Source organism: Lissotriton vulgaris, chromosome 10 (genome assembly GCF_964263255.1).
Source record: "Lissotriton vulgaris chromosome 10, aLisVul1.2, whole genome shotgun sequence".
Classification (NCBI taxonomy): Eukaryota; Metazoa; Chordata; class Amphibia; order Caudata; family Salamandridae; genus Lissotriton; species Lissotriton vulgaris.
In genome coordinates this window covers 792,997,208-793,024,640 of record NC_141698.1, presented here as the reverse complement: position 1 = coordinate 793,024,640, position 27,433 = coordinate 792,997,208, and the positions used below count along the sequence as shown (strand labels likewise).

General features: G+C 45.4%; 1 protein-coding gene across 1 annotated transcript in view; it reads left to right on the top strand.

Moving 5' to 3' along the window:
* Positions 1–27,433, top strand: part of DNAH11 (dynein axonemal heavy chain 11) — a 3,435,931-nt gene that overhangs the window by 2,859,418 nt on the left and 549,080 nt on the right. The window contains exons 71-72 of the mRNA XM_086939827.1: positions 13,083–13,205; positions 26,071–26,264. Coding sequence (XP_086795953.1) covers positions 13,083–13,205; positions 26,071–26,264 — 317 coding nt within the window. The remainder of the gene's footprint in view (positions 1–13,082; positions 13,206–26,070; positions 26,265–27,433) is intronic.

Sequence of the window (27,433 nt, the reverse complement as noted above, 5' to 3'; positions counted from 1 at the left end):
ACCTTTCCAAATTAAAAGTATATCATCAATATACCTTTTCCATAAGGTAATTGATGGGAGGAAAGGGTTGTCTGCTGGCAGAATGTGTTTTACCTCGAAATCATAGACGTACAATCCAGCTATGGACGGAGCAAACGTGCTGCCCATCGATGTTCCGGTACTTTGTAAATAGAGCTCCCCCTGATATTCGAAATAATTTTCTTTAAGTGCCATGGTGGCACACTGGACTAGAAAATCCTTGGGGGTTACATAATTCCATTCGATAGAATCTAGGGCTCTCTCCATGACCCTTAAGGTGTCGTCTTGAGGAATGCTCGTATAGAGACTTTCAATGTCTAGTGTGACAAGGATGATTGAGTTTTCCGAAAAGGTCACTTGGCCTAGCAGTTGTAGGAGGTTTTTCGTGTCTTTAAGGTATGTTTTAGTGTTCTGTACCAGTGGTTTTAGGTAGAAATCACAAAATGTCGAGAGGGGTTCGAGGACAGAACCGATTCCGGAAACAGTAGGTCTTCCAGGAGGAGGGTTAATGTTTTTGTGAGTCTTTGGTAGGGTATAAAAATACGGAACAGTACTGCTGCTGCCAGTGTTTGGCGTTGCGGGCGTAAGGATCCCTGCTTATACCATCAGGCTCTGCCTAACATTAAGCTAAGTATCCTAAGTACCGCTCAGATCGCTAAAAAAACTGTGTCCTTTCACTCCTTTAGGGTGTGCCACTGTCGCCACCACCCCCCTCCCGAGACCCATGAGGTGTGGATCTTTTAACACACAAGTGAGAAATTTGCCATTTTTATATTTTTACTCTTTTTAATCTGTAGATACTGGTTGAACCACTATGTCCAACATAGTCACTAGCCCAATTTTCTGGGCGCATTGATCGTCTTAGCACGAATGGTACGTCTGCTTGTGTTGCGACCGTTCTTTGTGCTGATTAGCTGAATGCCCTGTGACAGCCTGGCCTCCACCATTTCGGGCGGTAATATACTAACTAACAAACTCACCGTGGGCACGCTTCTCATCCTTAGTCCAAGCACAGAGCTGCATATACAGTTGTTGCAGAAAGACGCTCCAGTCCACTCAGTAACCTTTACGTTTTGTCTTTTCATGTGTGTTTGTCAATCTTTTCCAGACCACAGGTTCGCACACTATAGGTCGAACCCTCCTTTTTGGTTTGTTCTTTTTGCACCCTCCTTTTTTGACACATAGTCAGTCTTTTAACTTTCACGTCCTCTGGTCAGGGTAGGCCTTAGCGTGCCTATACCGCCGAGGTACACATTTACATGGTCCTGACGAATGCCCAGTAACACATGTACACTTAAAGGGCAGAAACATGTTGACCCCATTGTAAACCTTGAGGGGAAAACATCCAACACAATAGTTGGTAGATTTCCCATCACATACCTTTTAACTAATACCCAGCTAACCACGGAATAAAGTTTTTGTGTGGTACGTGCTGTCGGTATTTTTTAATATTACTCACTTTTTCACATTCTGTCACAAAAAAACCCCGCTCCGCAGTAACCTGGCGTCGCAGCACACCGGGGAGACATTCGGTTTCTCCCGGTGGGCCCAATGATGAAGCATGTCACCACCCAGGGTGGTGAGTGAGGGCTTTAAAAGAATCCCTGGGAAATTCCTACGAAGGTAGATTCAAACATTCCTCGTCTCTGTGCTGGACACCTGTACCCTTCAGTGGGCACTCTTCTGTTACCCATAATCAATAACACATTACCTTAGTCAGGTAACCTATGCGCTGACTACCAGATATTTTATTCTACTAGGTCCTATACCATTGAATTACCAATCTTTGTCACTGGTACCTATAACCTCTTGGATCAGGGAGTTAGTTTTAAAGGCAGTTCAATAAACAAATAGCATTTGCACTCATATATTAACCACAGAGTCTGGAAGTTTTAAAACTCTTTATCTAAATTTCATCAAAGGTCATGATCCAAAGATTGAAAGCAATAAGACTATCAATAATCTAAATCAGGAATAGTGTATAATTATGCAAAAGATATATTATGCCAATCATTTAAAAAATGAGATAAAGGGAAGGTAAGAACAAGGAACATGCTATTATATTAAAACCAACTTGCACAGTTTTCTAAGGGTGGGTAAAGAAAAAGGAATATACTAAAATAGCACAGCTTTACGCAATTATCAAAGGTTAGGGAAAAAGAGGGGACATAATATGCAGGAACGAAACCAAATTTACCATATAGCTATAGGGAGGGGAAAAATGGAACACACTATTAATCAAATAACCATGTTTAAACTTCTTTTAAGGGAGGGTGAAGAAAAAGGAAACATTTATGGAATCATGAATAACGTTTTAGCATTCAACTACAAGGAGGGTAAGAAAAGTGGAACACGCTATTAATTCAGCAAAACACAAATTTATCATTTGCCAAGGGAATGGTAAGAAAACGGAACATATGCAATCAAAGCTTTAGTAAATTAGGGAGGGTAAAGAAAAGGACGCATATTTTACTTACAATTACCCACACAGATTTATATTTACCTAGAATAATGTGAAGACTAACCCTGGCCACGGGTCAGTTGAAAGGACAGAAGAACCCTAAAGGTTGCAGTGCCAGTAGGCCAGCAGGTGCAGATCAGAATCAAGATAGGAAAACTCAGATTTGGATCAGGACCAGACCACCAAAGGTTAAGACCAGCACCCGCAGTTCAGTTGCAATGCCTGCGCTACTCCCTCTTTCCAAGGAATCAGCCAAAACCCCAATTGGGTTACAGCATTCACCAGCAAAGTGCTTCTCCAGCACTTCAGCTTCCCAGAAGCCCGATTCGATCAGCAAATCTTCTGGCAGAGTGCTTCGCAGCACCACTGCTCTTCTTAATCACCTATTGAGTGCGTTGGGTCAGTGACAGGTCAGCTATTCGGACAAGTCGGACAAATTAACTAGCTAAACCTACTCTAGTTATACTGTTTTCCAGGTCAGTGTACCACCCCCCAATGTTGCAAATGTAAGGATCCCCAATTTCGATTGGACAAAAGAGGAGGAGAGGTCATCACATCAACCCAAATTCTGTTACTTCAGTGTTGAATATAAATTTTTCGTTCCCGCCCCATCAATTTCTTTTCACATGACGACTGCATTTCACCTAACAATAGTTGTTCTATTGACAAATACATTGTATGCACTTTAGCTTCTTCTAGCAGGGTCAGATGTCATCTTCCCATGCACATCTTGGCTGTGACTGTCTTGTGGCTCGATTTCAATGACAACAAGCTCAGTTCCTGGCCAGACTGGTTCATGCGCAGAAGGACTTTCAAAATGGAGTAATAGCACCTCCAAGGCCCAAAGATTGCGATACATGAAAAGTAAAAGGAAACAGTTTGAGAACACAGAATAAAATGAATACACTGTATACCATGAATTTCTACTCTATACCCATTATCTTAATTTTAACTATAGTATTAGGATTAGGCAGAACGAGAGAAAAAAAGAGAAAAAAGTAAGAGGAGCACTCAGGGTGTAATCTAGAGAACACCTGTAAACTGATCCTAATCCAAGGGTGCAGCACTACAGAAATGTGTTGGCTAGCACAAAGAATTAACGAAAATAACTAAGTAGGAGAAAACCTACTTGTAGTGCGCACTGTTCCTACTGGAAAACTCCTTTTTCCAACAGTTTAAGAGAAACAACTATTCAAGTTATTCAAAAATTAATAAACAATATATAGTTTCTCGTTCTATTATTTAATTCATATTCATAGAACTTTTGTCCAACATGTATACATTAATACATTGTACTCATGTATATTAATGTGCATCTGTTCACACTGTGAAACAATAAATCTATGTAACATAAGGATGAGACTTTGTACATAACATATGTTATCTTTACATATCTCTGAGCATTTCAAAAACACTGGTCTTTAGTGATACGTAGATTAATGTAAGTTAATTTTCTTGAAAATCGAAGCCCAATGCATTTCGGGACCTGAAGGTACCCTTCTTCAGGGGACGAAATCCTAAAACATACAAAGGAGCTAATCAGTACAGAATAGAGAGAATATCTACAACTGTATGTGAGGTTTTAGAAAATGAGAGACACTGAAGGGGAAACAATAGAACATTGTGGTATCAAACATTATGCATTAGAATGGAATTTGAACTTTCATATGTAGTCTGACAGACTTAACCTGAGTGATAAAATATGAATTATGAACCACATCACATCATATATTAGCCGAATTGCACCTCCTAGATGGTGTTACACTCATGATACTAATGGTCCATACAAGTAAAGGGACATAAACCTAATATATCGTGGAAATGATATGGGACCCAATATAAATGCAGTAAAATGCAAAAAAATCCACATCAATCATGCAATGGAAAAAACTCTGAGATATCATGTAGATACAATATTACAACATGCTCATGTAATGAAATGTTTGGTAGAAGCCTAAAGAAATATACAGCATTGAGTGTTCATCATTCTAAATACACTGAGAACATAGTAGTATACAAAATCATCTGATATTGTAATAGTGGCCACGATTTCATTACACATCTGTTGACTAAATAAGTGCTGTATTTGAGTGCTGTACTACTGCTGGATTTACTTAGCTCCCGATAACAAGACCTGTAGGGGAGTAGGAAACAGGACATCTCATGTAAACATCGTGCTGTGAACATAACTAACAAGAAACCTAAGAAGGGGTTAATATATACCTGTGGAAAACGAGAATGCGTAGTGACGACAGTCTCAGAACCCAATGAAACTTGCAATGCGCAACTGTGTACACAGAAACGAAAATACTAAATTAAAGGATGGTATGTGCACTATAGTGCTTCAACAACCTCGTCGTCCCGAGAAAATACCTTAAAACGCATACCTATTGCTTGAATGCTCTCCCGTGAGTATCAAGAACGGTTACCACGGGTACGGTGGCAGATAAGTTTGTGGGAAGATTAGGCAGAACGAACAGCTTAGCAAAAGCAGCAGTGCAAGCTTCTCACATGTGAGAACATAGAGCAGCCATATTAGCACTAGTGCGCAGAAGCGACAGTTTCCCACCAAAGCTGAAAGTACGTCATGTCACATGAGTATGACACTCATGCGCAGTAGAAATTCCCGCGTAGCAGCAGCCATATTAGATGCAAGCGTATTAGGGTTTAGTGATAACACATAAGCAAGCTTCTCTCGGACACCCGATGTCAATGTAAAAGGTGCAAAATTAATAAAACAAACATGTTTGTTAATACATTATCGTTATTTGAGGTTCATGAATTCGAGCAAGTCGCTTCTCGTGCGAATCCTTGCTCCATCACATACATAGAACCAGTTCAGGAGGACGGGCTTTCCTACTCCACATCAGAGCCACCTCCTCTCCTCTCGAATCCCACAAGAAGCTGAAGACCTACCTTTTCATTTAACTAATATACCATGGGCAGGGATAAGCACACACACCTCCACTGCACCAGGATACCCTCACTAATGATAATGCACCTTACAAATAGACGTAGGATAAAATATATCATCCCACACACTGATTTTTGAAATCTTGCTTCCATCTGAATAGGCAGTGACGCTGAAGGTCTTTTACCCACACAGTTTGTTTTAACTTTTATTTCATCCGCTATTTTGCACAGAGTCCTGTGGTAATTTTACCATTGGTGTTGTTGTTTTGTAATTGTATTCCCTAAATTCTAACTTGTCATACCAGTCGCTTACTCTCCTCCCGCCTTTGGTCCCTGCCCTGGTCCGCCGCAGCTCCTGTGCCGATTGAGCGGAGGGGGGACCCAGTAATTTGCCTCACTTGAGCCTGCACCTCTGCCCCTGGAAGTTGGCGGGCCAGCTTCTCTCGGAAAAACACTACAAATGTTGCATGCTGCAGCGGACGTGTGCAGCAGGCGCATCGTAAACGCTTCAAAAGCGCACCAAAGGCAAGCCCGTCCTTACCCGTCTGCGAACAGGCTGCGCACAGCGCCAGCCATTATGCCAGTATACAATACTCGAGGGAAGCATTACTGCATCTCAGACCCACAAGCAATTCCTGTCTTGGTGTTCCCATAGTCACCTACTTGATCTCAAATCACACTGCCCCCACTGTACCACAGCGGTTCATAGCTTACCCCTATGTCTAGCAAGACACTGGCATTTTAAGCAAAGAAGACCCCATCGGAGAAAGACTGTAATTTGTTGTATTCTTGTCAACACTAGGTCACTTATTAAAAATGCATTAGTATTTCACGACCTCTTGGAGGAGCACGCTATTGACATAGCCTTTGTTACAGAAACCTGGGCTTACTCCTCCTCCAAACCAGATCTCCTAGGGGCCCTTCCTAAAATTCACAGGATAGAGTCGGGAAAAGGGGAGAACTGGTTTCATTACACAGTTCAATCCAGTTTCAGATTTCACAGAGGCTGAGGCAGCTATGTTTCAACTTAGACTTGATCATCAAAACACCTTTAACCCCTTCGATGCTTGTGACAAGGTCAACTCGTCATGGGTGTTACTTGCGCTGTGCTTATGACGAGTTGACCTTGTCACATAACAAGGGATTTTTAAAATTGCAGCACAGCATGGGAATTTGCTGTAGCAATGATGCAGTTAACAGCATAATTGTTTACCGTCCACCCACAACTAAGGCCAACTTTCTAAATTCCATAGGCCAGCTCCTTGAGCTCAAGGCAAAACAATCCAATTTCACAATCTTAGGTGACTTTAACTTTCACCTTGAAAGCACCACCGACATAGACACTGAAATCCTGGTAGACCATATGGCAAGTACAGGATTCAGTCAGCTGGTCACTGAGGTCACACACTCAGCCGGGCACTGCCTGGAGGGGGTCTTCTCGGACTACTTGAAACTGCTATTTAACAGAGCCTTGCCACTTATCTGGTCGGACCACAAGGCAATAATGCTCAAAATTGCCTTGCCACCTAAACAGCCCTCTAAGATATCCAAGAAAGTACTTAGCTCTCAACCCTGGCACAAGGTCAAGGGAGAAGAGCTAGGTAAGATACTTCAAAGCTCTAGTCAGCCCATCTATTTGGACCTGGATGAGGCTGTGAGGAACTATCTCTCCTGGATTGACCTCGCTGGGCAACAACTGGCTCCCCAGACTGTGAGGCATTCAGTCAGGCATTACCCTTGCGAATCTTGGTTCAATGAATTTATGAAGGCACAAAAATTAACTTGTACAAAACTTGAAAGGAAATGGAGGCTAGCAAAGGATGCCCATACCAAATCAGACTACAGACTGGCCATTCAAACTTATAAAAAGTCTATTTTGAAGGCCAAATCAGACTTCATTAAAAAAAAGTAGAAGCAGCTAACGGCTGACCTAAAAGGCTCTTCACTATGGCAAAAAAAACTCCCTAAGCTTCCAGAAACACAAGTCCAGGAAAGTAGTCAGCAATTTTGTAATAAATTAGCAGATACTTTTAAACTCAAAGTCAAATTAGCCTTCAATGCTTTTCTGACCCAACCTAATCTTGCTGCACCCACTGGAAAGAACTCCAGCTCCAGCCCAAACCATCACGCTAAAACAGAGAGCTGTTCAGCCAGCACATTCCCTATCTTCCCACCTATCACACTTGACCGAACTACCCAACTCTTTAATCAAGTTTGGATCCCCCTTTGACCCATGCCCACCTAACATTTTGCACATGGTCCCTGCACAATTGCATCTGCCCTTTGGCTCATCTTTAACCACATGATTACCACCAGATACTTTCCTACCAATTGGAATAAAAGCCTCCATCCTACCACTCCGGAAGAAACCTAACGTGGATCTGAAGCACACTTCCAATAATAGACCCATTTCTAGACTACCATTTCCAGCTAAGTCATAGAAAGGTTTTTAAATGAGGAACTGTCGTCTTTCCTCGTGGAAGGTGACATCCTGGACCACTCGCAATATGGCTTACGGGCCCATCACAGCATCGAGCTAGCACTCATCACAGCCACAGAGAAACTTAGGCAACCCTTGACAGAGGGGGGAATGCTGCTATAAACCTTTTAAATCTCTCAGCAGCATTCAAACATAAAGTGCTGATTGAGCGTCTGGCCTCAGTAGGAATCAGGGATAAAGCACTCCTCCTCCTCAGATATTTTCTGTGCAGTAGGACACAATAACTGGCACATGACGTATTCGCCTCCCCAGACTTTTCATTTCCCTGTAGGGTCCCACAGGGCTCATCATTGAGCTCCACTCTTTTTAACTTATACATCACCCCTCTGATCAAGCTGATAAGAAGCTTTGGCTTCACGCTGGTGTCATACGTGGACGACACCCGGATCATTGTGCCCATCAACAGTCCATCCACGGATTCAGCATCTCGTTTTCAAGACTGCATGAGCCATATAGAGAAGTGGATGCAGGTTAATTGTCTGAAACTTAACACATCCAAAATGTAAGTTTGCTATTTGGCATTACGCCAATCATCTGGTCAGATAGCTGGTTGGCCAACTGACATGGGCCCTCCCCCAATACCAGCCATTAAGGTAAAAAACCTTGGAGTCCTCTCTGACTCCAGACATTCCTTTGAACCTCAGATAATTGGCACTACTTCAGCCTGTTTCTTCATCCTCAAAATTAAAGAAAAAAGTACTTCCTTTCATTCCTTTTGCACTAAGGAAAACAGTGGTCACAGCTTTAATAGGGTCTAGGCTGGACTGCTTCAACTCCCTTCTTACCAGCGCAAGCTATACACAAACTCCAGATTACACAGAATGCCGCCGCTAGAGTCCTGCTTGGGCTCACTCGCTTTGACTCGGCATCCAAGGCCCTCGCCGAGCTCCACTGGCTGCCTATCAGAAAACGCATCCAGTTCAAAGCTCTCTGCATCACATTCAAGGCTACATGCGGCAAAGGTCCTTGGCAACTGTCGCAACTCTTTAAGGCTTACATTCCGGCCAGATCACTAAAATCATCAGACAGTGGCAACCTGTACATTATGTACATTCCCAGGGTATATAAAGTAAAATGGGGAGGTAAAAGTTTTGCCCACTCCACTGCCAAACTTTGGAACTTCTTGCCTACTCCTCTCAAAAATGAACTCAATCTTTTCCACTTCAGGAAGCACTTGAAAACCTGGCTATATCAACCTACCAGGTAATTCAACCCCTCTGCCTTCCTGCCCTCCTGCCTAACAAGTGCATAGAGACCTCCGGGTCAGTGTAGCGTTTTATAAATCCCTAATTTAATTTAATTTCATCTTTCTTTCACTTCTTTATTGAGTGCTCCATACTTGAGAAATTGTGTGTCATGGGCAACTTGCAGTGTGTATGTATGTGTGATAATGTCCCAAGCTATAATGTTAAGGACGGATGGCCAACCTCCGTTGCAGCTTCCAACAGAAAGCCTGCCAGTCTTACATTTTATTGAAAAAGCGTAATACGTTTTGTCTGAATGACTGTGGAGCAACTACAGATTCACCTCGGAGTAATAGGAGGAGAGTGTGTTTTCAATTGATACTTGGGAACATTCAGGACCTTTAGGGAAGATGACATAATCAGAACAGTAAAAAGTTAAAAAGATCCTCTTAAACTTTCAGAGTTTCTTCTTTGAGTTGAGTTTTCTGCTTGAGCTGAATTGTAAAATGCAAGAATGCCCTGATGGCATTCGATCTTTTTGTCACCCACTCGTACACTATATCAGAACCAAAGACCCCCCATCACATGTTCTCTGTGGCTGCTGTCATTGGGTGATCCCCACTAGGTCAGCTTCTTTTGGGCTGTCAGTGCACCACCAGACAGCATGGCGCATGTACTACTCCCCTAGGACAGCACCAGAGATTTTAGTGGGCGTCCACCATTACTGTGCCTTGTAAAAACTGAATTGTATGCACCATAACAAAGCTAGACGTGAAAAATTGTTTTCGAAATTTAAAAAGTAAAGGAAAATTGTATGGTATGTAAAAAAAAAATCGGGATTAGAATATGGATTTGTTGGGACTGAAATTATTACGGCCTAAAACTTCGGTTAATAATTTCAATTTTGTTTGGTTTAGTTCTGAGGTACAAAATAAGACTTGGCTTTGATACCTGATGCCTAAGGTTACCTTATAGAGAGAGTAGGGGATATTTCTGTCTATTCCACTCTTTTCTGGCTGTTTGCATATCTATATAACAGTTAATTCACGCTATTTAACCACCCGAACGAAGTGCTCTGGAACCCCAGTCGTTGGCCTACTAATGAGATTGAAATGTGTTTATATGGCAAATGTAATTCCTTATGGTGTTTTTTTAAATGTAGGCAACATATAATAGGTGCAAGGATTGCGGAATGCCAATATATCTTTCTTCCACCCCTCGCCCCCCTCACTTTTACCAAATGAAGCTGTACCTTAAACTTTTTTTTAAGTGCAGAAGTTCTGCTAAAACTAGTAATATGGAGCCCAGTACATAGTTCTGGCTCACCTCGAAGTCTTGGGTGCTCGAGTTGAAAACATGCCAAACTTTTCATGTGGCTTCTGCCTTCCACCCACGCTCTAACCTCATGCACCAAGTATTGAACACAAATCGGGCGCGAATAAATGGTACTCTTGGAGTGGTTAAGCTGTTTGTGAAAGCAGAAAGCCTGCAATCAATCCCAGCTTCACCAAATTGTGTGATCCAAGGCAAATGTTTTATTTCTCAGAACCTCCTTTTTCTTTTTTCAGAGATTAGAGCAGCATTCAACTATGTGAGTTTAACAAAAGGTACGCTACATAAAAACCTCTTGTATTTAATTAAATAGGCTATATTCTTGCACCATTTTTTTTGGTTGCAGAGTTTTATATAGAGCGAACTTGACCCGAATCAGGTATCAGAGAGCTTTACATAGCACCAGTTATGTTACATGAGGACACACATTCCTTTTTGTTAGGCACAGGGAGATTAAGTGATTTGCCACAGGATGTTCAGTGTCATTGCCGAAACTCGAACCCAGTTCCCCAGATTCGAGGTCGACCGCCCTAGCTGTTAGGCCAGCTCCTCTCCCCAATAATAAGAAAAAAAGGAATCTCAGCCACATATAGAATACACACTAGCTTGACTCTTATAGGTAGATGCATCAAGCATTTTTGCGAGCGCAAACAGTGCAAATCGCAAAATTCGTCCGTTTGCGCCTGCAAAAATGGCATTTGAGATGCATCAAGGGTTCATGCACTCGCAATTTAAGAATTCGCAAATAAGTGCGAGTTCTCAAATTGCGTTTGCATTCAAGGAATCACAATTTGCGATTTGTTAAATGCAATGCATGAACCATTCCAAGATTACGAATTCGCAATCTGGGGCCGCTATTTTCCGCGAAGTCAAACTACGTGGTAAATAGCAAATACTTAGAAATATGCACTTTAGTGCATTTTTCTAAGTTGTATGTTACACACACATGTCCTTGGGACATGTGTGTGCACAACACCAGTGAACATTACCATTTCAGGGGTGCAACAGGGTGTCCTTTGGACACCCTGGCACCCTTGAAATTGCGGCACATTTGCGATTTGCTAATTGCTAATCGCAAATAAGGAATGACTCCCGAATGGGAAAGCCATTCCTTATTTGCGATTAGCAATTAGCGAATCGCAAATAAGGAATCAGTAGAAATCGCAAATAATATTGCTATTCCTACGTGCATCCCGTTTTGCGAGTCTTTAATAGCGATTCCTTAAAATTCGCTATTAAGGACTCGCAAAACATAACTTTGATGCATCTGGGGGTTAGTTCGCTAATGGTATGGTCATCAGGACGGGCGGGGGTTAGGGTGGGGTGGGTGGATCTGACTGAATGATTCTAAATGACATGCTTGTTGCATGATTTCTGTGGCGGATATTTTCATGCCACAGCTGGTGAGCCATGAAAATATTGGGCACATGAATCATGCAACAAACATTTATAATAGAGCCCCATAGACAATAGACGCTCATCTCGGCTGGGCTCCTCCTAATAATTTCATGGGTTTGCCATCTCTAACAAGGAAAGCCCATCCATGATACGGCCGCATGCTTTTATGTGAGACGATGTTGTCAATCGCATTCCTACCTGGCCTTTCTAGATTACACAAGTGCAATTTTGCACAAACATTTCCACTCGCTGGAAAGTTCAACAACAACAATATAATATATACTAACTGCCCTCTGCACTAAATTATGAACTAAACTAAATGCACCCATAGTTTGGTCCACATTCTGGTAGAAATATTACTGCAAATTCGCTCCTGTGCAGATACATGCTATGCAGTCAGTAAAACATTCCACCAGCCTCAACATGTTTTGTATAATTCATCGCTGGTTGAAAATGTCCAGTTGTTTATTCGGTTTGATCTCTACATCTTTATTTATCACACAACAGCCTTTGTTCCTCTGAAATCCCAAACCTTGCAACAATTTGAGTATTTTATGCAGACCAAGATTGGAAAACGATATGCATCACACCCTGATCTTCCATAAAACAAAATGCACACCATCCAAATGTACAGCACGCACAATAGCTCCCACTAAACAATGCTCACTGTCTTCTGACGTGCAAAACGACACAGTGGAAGACCAACTGAGAAGAACAGTAACCTGTGCAACACAAAGCGGTGCATACACTAACGTGTGCAGTCAATACCCCGGGACTAAGTGCATTAGCATTGCAGCTAATGATATATTGGTCAGGGCACAAACAAAACCAGCATGAGCAATTGAGCCAAATCTGCCTTCACAAATCTCTGCCTTAATGGGTCTGAAAAAGTCCCCAGTAGCTGGTGGCATATAGTGCCACCAACCCTTTTGTAGATACATTTAGGATCTAGGAAAATTTTTTAAAAAAAAATCAAAATAGATTAAAAGCTTTAATGTTTCTTAAGCCGTGAGCAACTTTTATTAATTCACATAATACTAAACCCAATGAATACTTCTGCATTAGATCTGCATTACTACTATTAAAATCTCTGGCAGATGTTAAGGTCTTTTATTTGAGCTATAGAATTTCATAAAATGCATTGGCGAGAATTATTAGCACTTGCCAACTTCACCCCAGGTCTGTTCAATAACGACTTTAAATGGCGAGTGCCTTATGTCAAAAGCGACTGTGTGGTCAAGCTAATAACCTTTTTTCAATTTTCTTCCCTGTCAAGATTCTGTTGAGGAATAAAGAAATAGAACGACACGAATTGGATTTCCTGCTGCGATTCCCAGTTGAATCTACTTACAAGAGCCCTGTGGACTTTTTAACTACTCAGTCCTGGAGTGCTGTTAAGGTACTTTTTGAGAATAGGTTTACGAAATGACATCGCTGTTTCTTTCAGAATAGGATTTTGCAGCATGCCTGATTGGGTTCGTTGCATTATGAACACTTTAAGTGTACTAAAAAACATGTAATCGTATCATTAGTTTTATGAGATTTGCCTTACAGCTGCTTTGCTTTCTTTATTCTCCTTAGTGAAATAAAATAAAATAAGAACCAAAATAAGGAACCATTAGCTCTTCTTTCCGATGCTTAAGCCCATTGTCTTTGTAAATTGCAAATAGTGTATTAAGTATAAAGAGTATTGGTTGTTGACAAAAAATATATACTATTTAGAATTGGCTCAAATGGTGAATCTTGTCAGTTTTTCAGTCCTTTAAAAATGTAATCCCTCTCTGGGGGCAAATTTCTCTCAAATGTGCAATATCTTTGATTCTTAGGTGCTTATTATCAGTATGGCAGTGCGGGAGCAGGACCGCCCCACTCCTGCATCACCAAACACAAGTCGGGACCTGCAACAACATCAGGAGTTTTCTCCTAGTCTGGCTGGCGGATGTTTGGCGTTCCCAGGGTGGTGCCTATAAAATAGGCACCCCAATGGAAACATCAAAGGCAGTACCTGAATGGCACGGAATGCTGCAGTCCATGTTGTGTAGGTACTGGTGTGCATGCAGACAGGGAGGCACATGTTTTGCGCCCCTGTGTGCATCCACACAGCATGAGGCACTATAGTGTCCTGTATTGTCCCCTTTATTTCCTCACCACCACACTTTTCATGACAGTCACGCTGCCATAAAAAGTGTGGCGGTGAGGAAACTTGGTATATGCTTGGCAGGGTCGCATCGGCCCGCCAAGCATATTGCGATCTCGAGACTGCCGGCCCACCACTAGGGATCTCTGATCCCTGGCAGTTGCAGTGGTCCCAGGGCGGCCGACTACACTTATTCTAAAAGGGCGGTTGGAATATCGCCACCGCTGCTCCCCCGCGAGTCTGGCGGTCCATTGACTGCCAGACTCGTATTAAGCTCCTTAGGCTCTTGACTTACAACTTGTGTATATTTCCATATATGAGCAGCTTTTTAAATATTGAGTTCTATACAAATTGTGGGTTAACAAGTACCCTCCTCCTCCAACCTGTCAACAGTGGGACCAGTTTGCAGTAATAAGTCCAGCTTTCAGCTGAATGGGTGTGTAAGATTTAGTTTTGTAACCTCTACCTTTTTCTAAGCCTGTCATAGATTTGAGGCGGGAAAAGTTTGGGGCAGGTGGTGGGGTGGGGGGGGTTCTGCGCTATTTTATTTTATCTAGGTTTGGGTGCGTAAATTGAGTGAGAACAACGATTAGATGGGTTTGTGAAAACCCACTGTTAGACTCGGCTGTCTCTAGTTGGCAGAGGTATGCACTTCTGACAAATAGGGACTCACCTCCTCTAGTCAGGGCAAGGGGATCACACACTTAAATAACCCCTGCTCACCCCCTCGATAGCTTGGCAAAGCAAATAGGCTTATCTCAGAGGTAGTGCGTTAAGCATTTACGACCACATACATTAATAAAGTGAAGACACTACAAATGGACACGACACAGTAGTATTATAAAAATACGAATGTTTATATAAGGCTTAGCACAAGACCAAATAACGACAAAAATATACCACAATCTTAATAAATACTCTTGGAAGGAAAAATAATAGTTCAAGCGTAGCTTCTTCTTAGCACAAAGTCTTTAGTAACAAAAGGCAAGTCTTCTTCTTTAGATCACAGTTCTTGGCAACAATGTAACCCACACGGGAGTCACATGACGTCGAGGCAAAGTTAATCCAAAGGTTTGGCGTCGACTGCGAGGAGCACTACGTCGAGCCCGGAGTCACACGGACCCCCAACAACACAGTACCTTGGAAAAGTGAAGCACACGATGATCAGCGGAGTCGAGCAATCCGGCGTCGCGTGTTCGGTGTCGATCAGGCCTCAGTAGTCGTCGATGTCGATGATGATGTTGCAAGAGTGAGCAGCGCTCACGGCGTCGAGAGGGCTCGGGGTCGAGGCGTCGGCAGCGGCTTCGCTGCAAGCGTCGATCGGGCCTGGCGGCCGGCGTCGAGGAAGCAGGACACTGGATTCGTTACTCACGATGTCGAGCTGGATTCGGCGTCGTCCGTCTGCGTCGAGATTGCTGGTTTCTTTCAGAGGTGCTGGACTTTCAGGTTCCAGCAACAAGCACTTTACCAAACGGTGAAGTCCTTTAGCCCTGTGACTTCAACAGGAGGCTGGCACTCTTCCAGCCCTTGGACATTTCCTTGGCAAAGTTCGAGAGTACACACTCAGTTCCTCTCTCCTGGTTCCTTGGCAAAAATAAAGAAGCTGCAGGATTCCCCCCAGCAAACAGCACTCTGGCAGAAGGGGTAGGCAAGTCCTTGGATCAGCAGGCTTCAGGGTTCCTTGTCAGAATTGATCTAAAGTCTTGGTTCAGGGGACCTTCTCTTTTACCCCTTTTCGGCTTTGATCCCTTTGTCCATGCAGGGGAACTCCCCCTCATTCGGGTCTGTGGTGGGTGTAGCCAGGTGGTGACACCTGGCCGATTCACGGTGCAGGGCTGGGTCCTCAGACGCCCAGCAGGAGGTGGAGCCAGCATTGTCACTGGCTGGAGCAGAGCTATCCGTCGCTCGGCAGGAAGTGGAGCCAGCATTGTATCGGGCAGGGCCGGCTATCAAGAGCTACTCTTCCCCTACTCTCAATGCAAATGCACCACTCACCCCACACTGACTCATTCAGAACTCTGGAGCCACCCAGCCCCCGTCACATACACACCAAACCAGCAGAAACCAGAAATAGTTAGACAAGAAAATAGTCACTTTCCAAAAGTGCTATTTTCAAACCCAGGGTCCAAAAACCATCCACCCAAACGGATGCGTTATCAAACCCCGAGTTCAGGGATACCAAACTCGACATTGCACCATGCTCCCCGAGCGCGCTAGGATCATACCATTAATATACCCGGCAGCCCATTCTAACTAATGGAGAGCAGGCGACCTTACGATAGTGAAGTACGAATATGGCGGTAGTTCACTATTAGGACATGCCAACTTCGTCAGGCTTGTCCTACCTTATACTTACAATGCACCCTGCCTTCGGGCCTACCATAGGGGTGACTAATATGAAGCTAAGGGAAGGTTTGGAGGACTGGCAAGTAGGCGTACTTGCGCAGCCCGCATGACAGTACAAGACCGCACGTAGGTCTCGCAATGACAGACCTGTAGACATACTTTTACTAGGCCGCTCGTGTGGGTGGCACAATACGTGCTGCAAGCCCACTAGCGGCATTTGTATTTACAAGCCCCGGCACTCCACGTGCACTAGACTAGGGACTGGCAGTAAACCAAATAAGCCAAACATGGAATTCAATCAATACAGTAATTTAACATAGGGAGCACTTGCACCACGGCACTGATCAGCAGTGGCACAGTGCCCAGAGCGATATACCAGCAAAACATCGTAAACAGAGGAGGCAAACAGAAAAAATGGAGGAGAGACTCAAGCCAATGATGTCAGGTCTAACACAAGTCCCCTCCAGCTGAAATGTGGGGAGAACTACCCTTAACCTAGGGAGTCCTCATCACTAAGGCGGAAAAATCTGGACAGACCATCAGCATTGGCGTGATCTGTACCAGGGCGGTGTTCCACCATAAAGTCCATCCCCTGTAGGGAAATGGACCACCTCAACAGTTTCGGTTTCTCACCCTTCATCTGTATCAACCATCTGAGGGGCCTGTGGTCTGTCTGAACCCGGAAGTGAGTCCCAAATAGGTAGGGTCTTAGCTTCTTCAGCGCCCAGACCACAGCAAATGCTTCTCGCTCTATCGCACTCCACCTCTGTTCCCTGGGAAGTAACCTCCTACTAATGAAGGCTACGGGAAAGTCTCGGCCCTCTTCATTTACCTGAGCTAGAACAGCCCCCACGTCATGCTCTAAAGCGTCCGTCTGGACAACAAATTCTTTAGAAAAGTCGGGTGCCTGGAGTATGGGTGCCGTACACATTGCAGTTTTCAGGGTGTCAAAGGCCGTTTGACAGGCGACAGTCCAAATCACATTTCGCGGTTGCTTCCTGGAAGTCAGCGACGTCAAGGAATGCACAATGTTACCATGATCCTTGATGTACCTCCTGTAGTAACCCGTGAGTCCTAAGAAGGCTCTCACCTGCGTTTGGGTTTTGGGCGGTGCCTAAGCCAGGATGGTTTCGATCTTGGGTTGCAGGGGGGCCACCTTGCCGCTCCCTACTTGGTGCCCCAAGTACACCATGGAACCCTGCCCAATCTGGCACTTACTGGCTTTGATTGTGAGGCCTGCTCTGCGCAGGGCCAACAACACTTCCTGGAGGTGGCGCAAGTGTTCCTCCCAACTGGCGCTGAACACTGCGATGTCGTCCAGGTAGGCAGCACTGAAATCCTCCAGTCCAGCCAAGACCTGGTTGACCAACCTCTGGAAGGTGGCAGGGGCATACTTCATCCCAAAGGGCATAAGCCGGAACTGGTAGAGCCCATCTGGTGTGGAGAATGCGGACCTCTCCTTTGCCCCATCAGTCAAGGCGATCTGCCAGTACCCAGACGTCAGATCAAACGTACTTAGGTACCGGGCAGCCCCCAACTGATCTACGAGCTCATCAGCTCTGGGGATGGGGTGAGCGTCAGTCTTGGTGACTGAATTGAGTCCTCGGTAATCCTCGCAGAACCGAAGTTCAGGTGAAGCACCAGGCGCCGCAGCCTTCGGGACCAAGTCCACTGGGATGGCCCAAGAACTGCTAGAGGACTCAACCACCCCTAAGGCAAACATTTTGGAGACCTCCTCCTTAATGTATGCTCTGACCTTGTCAGTCACCCTGTAAGCCTTGTGCTTCACAGGAGGGCTTTCCCCGGTGTCCACGTCATGGACACACCAGTGAGTGACACCAGGAATCAAGGAGAACAGATCAGGGAATTGTCCCAACAGTTGGTGACAATCTTGCTGCAGCTCAAGGGTCAGTGTGTCAGAGAGGACAACGCCATCCACTGACCCGTCTTGCTCTTTCGCGTACAGGAGGTCGGGAAGAGGCACGCTCTCCTCCTCCATTCCAGCATCTGTAGCGAGGAGCATGCCCACTTCGGACCTTTCTAAGTGGGGCTTTAACCGGTTGACATGCAGGACCCTCAAGGGGTTCCTGGGAGATTTCAAGTCCACCAAGTAGGTGACATCGCTCTTCTTCTCCAGAACCTTAAACGGTCCAGTCCACCTGTCCTTGAGCGCACAAGGTTCCACAGGGGAGATGACCCAAACTTCTTGACCAGGCTGAAGTTCGACCAGAGTGGCATTCCTGTCGTACCACCGCTTCATCTCTTCCTGGCTGGCCTCCAGATTTGCCTGAGCAAGATCTCTGAAGCGCCTAGTCTGGTTCCTAAAGGCCAGCCTGTAACTGTATACATCCTGGGGAGGTTTCCTGGGCGATTGCTCCCAGCCTTCTTTGACCAGACTCAAAGGTCCTCTTACCGGTTGACCATACAAAAGGTCAAAGGGTCTGAACCCTAGAGACTTCTGCAGCACCTCTCGGTAAGCAAACAGCAGGCATGGCAAGAGGACGTCCCATTTACGCCTCATTGGTTCTTCAAGACCCATGATCATGCCTTTAAGGGTCCGGTTGAATCTCTCAACCAGCCCATTACCTTGAGGGTGGTAAGGAGTGGTGAACTTGTAGGTTACCCCACACTCCTTCCACAGAGACTTCATATAATTGGAAATGAAGTTGGTGCCCTGGTCTGACACAACCTCTCTGGGGAACCTCATGCGGGAGAAAACACCCATCAGCGCCCGTCCCACCACGGGGGCCGTCACTGTTCGGAGAGGGATGGCTTCCGGGTACCATGTGGCATGGTCCACCAAGACCAGAATGAACCTGTTGCCCAGGGCTGTCTTGGGGTCCAGGGGCCCAACAATGTCAATCCCCACCCGGTCAAAGGGGGTACTGAAAACTGGAAAAGTTTGGAGGGTAGCCTTCTGCTTCCTTCCGCTTTTTCCCACTTGCCTGGCAAGTGTGACAGGTTTTACAATGAATGTCTACGTCCCTTCTCATCTGAGGCCAATAAAAATGGGTGACAAGCCTGTCATAGGTCTTGTCCTGCCCCAGATGTCCAGCTAACGGAACGTCATGACCCAAACCCAGTAGGAAGGCTCTGAAGCGCTGGGGTACCACCAGTACACGGGCTGACCCAGGCTCAGCAGCCTTAGGCTCGCTATACAGGAGGTCATTCTCCCAGTAGACTAAATGCGATCCTGACTGATCACCTGTGGTCTGGGCTGAGGCCTACTGCCTCATACCCACAAGAGAAGGGCACACTTTCTGCTCTGCACAAAATTCTTCCCTGGAGGGACCACCATCCTGCTGCCAATGGGTCAGCTCGGGCAGGTCTCCCAGTTCAGCAACTTGTTCCCCTGTGGGCTCCAGGGCATCCCCCTCGGGGTCTACCTCCTCCTGGACCACGGGACCGGTGGGGGCCTGTTTCCCACGCCTCCTGCCTCTTCTCTTCACAGCTGGGTCCTGGGCCATACTTTCAGGCTCCGGGACCCCATCAACACCCTTACTCGCTGTCATTCATCGAGTGGTCGCACACACCCACTCTGGCACACCCAACATTTTCACATGCGATGCTCGCTCCACCTTAGCCCAAGGGGAGTCTTCCAAATCATTGCCCAGGAGACAATCAACAGGCATGGCGAGTCTCACAGCAACCTGAAGAGTACCTGAAACTCCCCCCCCCCATTCAAAGGAAACCTGAGCTACCTCACACTCTTTCTGGGAGTTGTCGGCAGCTATCACGGGGTAGAATGCGTGAGGAACCACCTGCTCTCTGGACACCAAGTGACACTTGACAGCTGTCACACTGGCTCCGGTGTCTCTGAGGGCCTCCACTCTATGGCCATTAATGGTCACCCACTGCCTATATTTATTAGTGTTACTAGGCAGAGGGGGTGGCGGGACCATTTCCATGTCTCCTAGCGAGACCAGGGACATCTCTTCAGGACCCCTCCCACCGTGGGCAACCGTCTCCTCCCCTCCCAGGGCTACACTCGCCAACTGACGGGGGGTGCACATGGTGGTGCAGTCGAGTCCCTCATGGGACACTGGGGATCGTAATAACGATGTCCCACCTGCTTACAAACATAGCAGGTCATGGGGCCCCTATGAACAGGTTTACCTGTCGGAGCTCCGGAGTTCTTCACAGGGGGAGGCTGGGAACCTTTCCCTTGGTTCCCTTGGGGATTACTTTGGGGACCATTCTGGGACTCCTTCTGTTTACCCTTGTCCCCCCTCACTCTTCTGCTGGGGACCTTGCCCACCTTTGGCTGAGTGTCGCACTGGACCCTTGTGGACCCTGGTACTGACCCAGGGGTCCGCCTCCTCAGCAAGTTTTCTAGGGTTAGATATCTTGCTATCAATAAGGTGCTGGCGCAGCTCTGGAAAACTGTTATTCGACAAGTGCTCCCAAGCAAACAAATCATAAAGAGCTTCGTAACTTTACACTTTGCTGCCCTTTACCCAACCATCCATGGCTCTACAAAAATATGACACATACTCAACCCACGTCGTACCAGGCAATTTCTTTAATTCTCTAAAGGCTTGTCTGTACTTTTCTGGGTTTAGGCCATACCTCAACATTAAAGCATCTTTCATATGAGTATACGACATCCTATCCTCCATAGGAATATCTAACAGGGTATCTCTCCCCTCATTCACAAAGCGACCCCACAACCCCGCTCCCCAATCCTTCTCAGGGACCCGGTGGGCCAACAATGCTAACTCATACCCTTTAAGCCATTTGCCAATATCTTCATTCTTATGATAATCTTTTATCACATCTTTGGGAAATTAAAACCTCACTTTCTGCAGGCACAGATGGGATGCTGCCACCAGAGGGATTCACCTCTAAACTCTTCGCTTGGAGCTCCATCTCCCTCACCATTTTCTCACGTTCAAAAGCTAACTTTTCTCTTTCGAACTCCAAACTTTTGATCTCCATATCAGCTTCTCTCCTTCCTCTTGCATTCTCTATCTCCAACTGCCCATCTATCTTAAGTTTTGCCATTTCCATGTTGTAGGCTCGTTCCTTCGCCCTTTCTTCTCTTCCTTCAGGGGAAAGACCTTTAGTGGAAACACTGCTACCGGGAGGAGACACTGGCCCATTCACTGGCACCTTCTCCTCCCCTTCCACTGGCGGTACCACCACCAGATCAGTGGGGTCTCTGGACTCTAACCAGGCCTCCAAAGCTTTGCGAAAATCTTCTTTAATTTCGAGGCCTGTGGTAGGAACTTTAAACTGCTTGCAAAAGTGTTGCAGCTGCTTCTTCCTGTATTTCTTTGTCTTCTTCCTATCAAACTCCTCCACAACAACAGGGGTAGTGAATCCGGCATCACTCATGGTCAAAACTGGCAGTGTTCAAACAAGCTTCAGAAAGGCGGAGAACAAAAATAGAATATTCTATCCAAAAAACAGATTGTGGCTGCGCTATGGTCTGCTTTCACTATGTAGCGTACACTAATCACTGCACATGGGTCGTAAACGCAAAGTTCAAATCCCACCGCTGACCCACCAATGTTAGACTCGGGTGTCTCTAGTTGGCAGAGGTATACACTTCTGACAAATAGGGACTCACCTCCTCTAGTCAGGGCAAGGGTATCACACACTTAGATAAACCCTGCTCACCCCCTCGGTAGCTTGGCAAAGCAGATAGGCTTATCTCAGAGGCAGTGCGTTAAGCATTTACGACCACATACAGTAATAAAGTGAACACACTACAAATGGACACGACACAGTAGTATTATAAAAATACGAATGTTTATATAAGGCTTAGCACAAGACCAAATAACGACAAAAATATACCACAATCTTAATAAATACTCTTGGAAGGAAAAATAATAATTCAAGCGTAGTTTCTTCTTAGCACAAAGTCTTTAGTAACAAAAGGCAAGTCTTCTTCTTTAGATCACAGTTCTTGGCAACAATGTAACCCACACGGGAGTCACATGACGTCGAGGCAAAGTTAATCCAAAGGTTCGGCGTCAACTGCGAGGAGCGCTACGTCGAGCCCAGAGTCACACGGACCCCCAACAACACAGTACCTTGGAAAAGTGAAGCACACGATGATCAGCGGCGTCGAGCAATCCGGCGTCGCGTCTTTGGTGTCGATCAGGCCTCAGTAGTCGTCGATGTCGATGATGATGTTGCAAGAGTGAGCAGCGCTCACGGCGTCGAGATGGCTCGGGGTCGAGGCGTCTGCAGCGGCTTCGCTGCTAGCGTCGATCGGGCCCGGCGGCCGGCGTCGAGGAAGCGGGACACTGGAGCCGTTATTCACGATGTCGAGCTGGATTTGGCGTTGTCTGTCGGCGTCAAGATTGCTGGTTTCTTTCAGAGGTGCTGGACTTTCAGGTTCCAGCAACAAGCACTTTAGCAAACGGTGAAGTCCTTTAGCCCTATGACTTCAACAGGAGGCTGGCACTCTTCCAGCCCTTGGAAATTTCCTTGGCAAAGTTCGAGAGTACACACTCAGTTCCTCTCTCCTGGTTCCTTGGCAAAAATAAAGAAGCAACTGCAGGATTCCCCCCAGCAAATAGCACTCTGGCACAAGAGGTAGGCAAGTCCTTGGATCAGCAGGCTTCTTGTCCTTGGTTCAGGGTTCCTTGTCAGAATGGATCTAAAGTAAGCATGGGCGGAAAATCCGTTTCGCTCGCGGATTTTGCGGATTTTCGGTAAATTCGCAATCCGCGAGATTCGCGAATCTCCCGCAAAATCCGCAAATCCGCGAGCAGCGGATTTTGCTCGCACTGCTCGCACTGTTCGCGTGAGTTCGCGGCTTCCCAGTACAACTTCGCGCCCCGCGAATAAGTGCAAAATTGCAGAAATACGATCTTAGCAAAACTGAAACTACTTACCAGGTTCAAAAGTTCAGGCTCATCATTAGTAGCCATTTCCTGTAGTGCTTCCTGAGGGGCCCCTCCAGAGTTCAGATGCCAGTTGCAACTATTATGTGACCCTGCTCTGAACCTCAGAATAGTTACACATATGCCACAAAGGTCCTGAATTACAGCTAAGGGAGACAAGCAGGAGCCAGGCTGGCAGTTCAAATCCATTAATCAGCCCCTAATTCATTATTGTCAGTTGGGGCACGGCAGGTGTTGTAACTAATTTTGCAACAATGAAAGCACTTAGCAAGTGCAAAAGATCACTAATCAGGAAGCACTAAGGAAGCAGGTGCCAGCTAAAAAAATATTCTGTGACACATTAATCAGCCCCAAATTAATTCAGGTCACTTGAGGCAGGGAAGGTGTGCTTGCGTTGCCACAATAATGTACACTGACTGGACAACCAGAGGGTGCTGTGATGAAACAGAGGGTGGCATGGGTGGGCCAGAGGGTGGCATGAGTAGTCAGAGAGTGGCAGTGGTGACAGAGAGTGGCAGTGATGAAGAAGAGTGTCCCAAACAGGCTGGACACGTAGAAACAACAAGTTCGCGAAACTTGCGACCCGACAGGTAAGTTCGCAATTTGCGACATTGTACAAAACCCTCGCGAACTGGCAGAAACCCGCGCAAACACAAAAAAAAATCCACAAATTCGCAAGAATTCGCGGATTTTGCGGATTGCGAGTTCGCAAATCCGCAAAATTCGCGAACGCGAGATTCGCAAAATTCGCCCATGCTTAATCTAAAGTCTTGGTTCAGGGGACCTTCTCTTATACCCCTTTTCGGCTTTGATCCCTTTGTCCAGGCAGGGGAACTCCCCCTCATTCCGGGTCTGTGGTGGGTGTAGCCAGGTGGTGACACCTGGCCGATTCACGGTGCGGGGCTGGGTCCTCAGACGCCCAGCAGGAGGTGGAGCCAGCATTGTCACTGGCAGGAGCAGAGCTATCCGTCGCTGGGCAGGAAGTGGAGCCAGCATTTTATCGGGCAGGGCGGGCTATCAAGAGCTACTCTTCCCCTACTCTCAATGCAAAAGCACCACTCACCCCACGCTGACTCATTCAGAACTCTGGAGCCACCCAGCCCCGGTCACACACACACCAAACCAGCAGAAACCAGAAATAGTTAGACAAGAAAATAGTCACTTTCTAAAAGTGCTATTTTCAAACCCAGAGTCCAAAAACCATCCACCCAAACGGATGCGTTATCAAACCCCGAGTTCAGGGATACCAAACTCGACATTGCACCATGCTCCCCGAGCCCGCTAGGATCATTCCATTAATAATCCTGGCAGCCCATTCTAACTAATGGAGATCAGGCAACCTTACGATAGCGAAGTACGAATATGGCGGTAGTTCACTATTATGACATGCCAACTTCGTCAGGCTTGTCCTACCTTATGCTTACAATGCACCCTGCCCTCGGGCCTACCATAGGGGTGACTAATATGAAGCTAAGGGAAGGTTTGGAGGACTGGCAAGTAGGCGTACTTGCGCAGCCCCCGTGACAGTACAAGACCGCACGTAGGTCTCGCAATGACAGACCTGTAGACATACTTTTACTAGACCGCTCGTGTGGGTGGCACAATACGTGCTGCAAGCCCACTAGCGGCATTTGTATTTACAAGCCCCGGCACTCCACGGGCACTAGACTAGGGACTGGCAGTAAACCAAATAAGCCAAACATGGAATTCAATCAATACAGTAATTTAACATAGGGAGCACTTACACCGCGGAACTGCAGTGGCACAGTGCCCAGAGCGATATACCAGCAAAACATCGCAAACAGAGGAGGCAAACAGAAAAAATGGAGGAGAGACTCAAGCCAATGATGTAAGGTCTAACTCCCACAAAGAGACAAGTTTTGGGGTTTTCATTCCCTTATCGTTTACCACAACACGGCCCATCCTATTCAACAAAGGCATCCACCACTTTGAGAATTAGCTATCTCTCCCTTTAAGGTGTTGGTATCTGATCAATGGTTTGTGACTGGTACTGAGGTCCCAAACCCTTGATATAAGTCATTGTTAATCACAATAAGTGGACACCCCCTTCATTCCCCTTCAAATTCTGATTGGTTAAGAGTTGCTAAAGCCCCCCACCCTTTTGCAAATCTTTTTGCCTCGTTAATGAGGATTTGTACATTTCAAAACACTCTTTTGCAGTTGCAGACCCTGTGATTTTGCAAATCACCGGGTTTGCTACTGCGATCTCTTTCTGTACATCGGGCCCTTTACCTGATGAACGGAGATGACTGCTTGTTTGGGAATTAGTTTTGTGTGAGCTAGTGTGGCACAGTCTGATGTAGTGACAGAACGTGGATGTGTTGCCGTGCATTGAAGTGTGGGGATGCCTGATCTGCCATGATATTTTGTGATGGGTATAGGTTAATTTTGTGCACTGATGTTGTGTAATGTATAGCTTGAAATGGTGAGGTGTAGTGTATGTTTCTTGGACCATGGTCTGGTATTTCATTATGTAGGCCACTATGGTGTGGGTTTGTGTGGAATGGTGTGCTATTCTTTGGTAATTGGGCATTTGAAGCGTGGTGAAGTGTCCTTAGTGATAAGGAATTGCGTTCCTGGTTTGGAATGTAGCAGAAATTTGGGGTATGTTTTGATGCTGTATTGAGTGTTATGCGTTAGCATGTTTGTAGGTTGCTGCAGTACACTGTAGGAGTACTGACAATCGATTATAAACTGTGACCTTGTGGCCTACTGAGGTGTTTTTTTTTCAGACGTCAGAAACTGCTATGGTTTTTAACATTCACTAAGGCAATTGCAAACCATCTGCTACCAAGTATATGTTATTTCCTTTGCATGAAACTGTTGCTTTCATTAAGAAAAATATGCTACTGAGGGTATTCTGATTAAAAAAAACTAATGCTTAACATACTGTGCTTTTAAAGGCCATTGCTATAATGGATGAATTCCGTGGCTGGGATCGAGATGTGGAGGGATCTGCAAAGCGATGGAAAAAAATTGTGGAGTCCGAGAGCCCTGAAAATGAAAGGTTTCCACAAGAATGGAAAAACAAAACTTCTCTTCAGAAGTTGATTATGCTAAGAGCTCTGCGCCCAGACAGGATGACCTATGCAGTCAGGTAATGTTGCTTGCAATTTCCATTACAATAAGGAGTTTGTTGCATGTACAGGTATTTCGACCTTAATACAACTGAAGAAAGTGGGTATTCATTCCAAATATTAATCTATACAAGGCATATTCTCAATAAACATATGTGCTCCTAAATACACTTACCTGATAAAGAGTTGACCTAAGCTGACCTAAGCAATACTATCTAAATGGGAGGACAATCTACAGTAGTACTGAATATTAAAAGCGCCCAGGCAATAAATCAGGACTTTCTCTAGATTCACAATTCAAAGGTTCTTTTAAGCAGCATGTAAGCGAAGAGGGGAGAAAATGTGTTACTATTGGCAAATCAGTTCAGCAAGAAATTCTCTGGACACATAGTAACCACAGACAACTACGTAAGGTTAGTTAGTTTATTACAAAGCCAAAAATAACTGGACATAAAGACACTTCAATTCGAGAGCATAAAAATACATAGCCAAATCTGTGCATCCAAGTAATCGATGCAGCATGAACGAAACAATTAATTCAAGAAATATGATGCAAAGGATCAGAAAGCATAAGTCCAAATTCCCCTGCATTGAGGGTTGATAAATATAAAACATTAATCTGTCGCTACAATAATGCTAAGATGACATCCTTACTTGTGCATTTCTAGAGAAGGACTAGAAGGTGTCAGCATGTGGAGTATTCCGACACCATTGATGGTTTGATAGCTTAAAGTTATCAAGACAAAGGTAGTTCTAAGGTGCTCTCTCCGAAGGCAGGGAGAGAAGTGGATGCTTTCCCGACTCCCAGCAATCCAATAATAAGGAGAGGTTTCCTAGAATCCTTTTTAGGTCACGCCATCCGCTCTTGGTACTGCTCTAAAGGTAACTTTCCATGGGACAATGGTGTTCTCCTCCAATACACTTGACATTGGTTCACAAGCCCTCTTCTGTGTGAAACGCAATGTCCTTCCTTTAACAATCCAACCCTTTATATTGTAGCTTTTGTCTCCTTGCCTGACTAGTAAAACAAAGATATTACTCTAGCTAACAAGAGTGCTTCTTTCACCTGCAAAAAAAACATGAGAATGAGAAGATTTCAAAGCACACATGAAGTTCACTATTAATTCTAAAGCAAGAATTCCCAGGGAAAATGCATTTCAGCCCTACAATCAGTAGTGGCTCCTGGAGG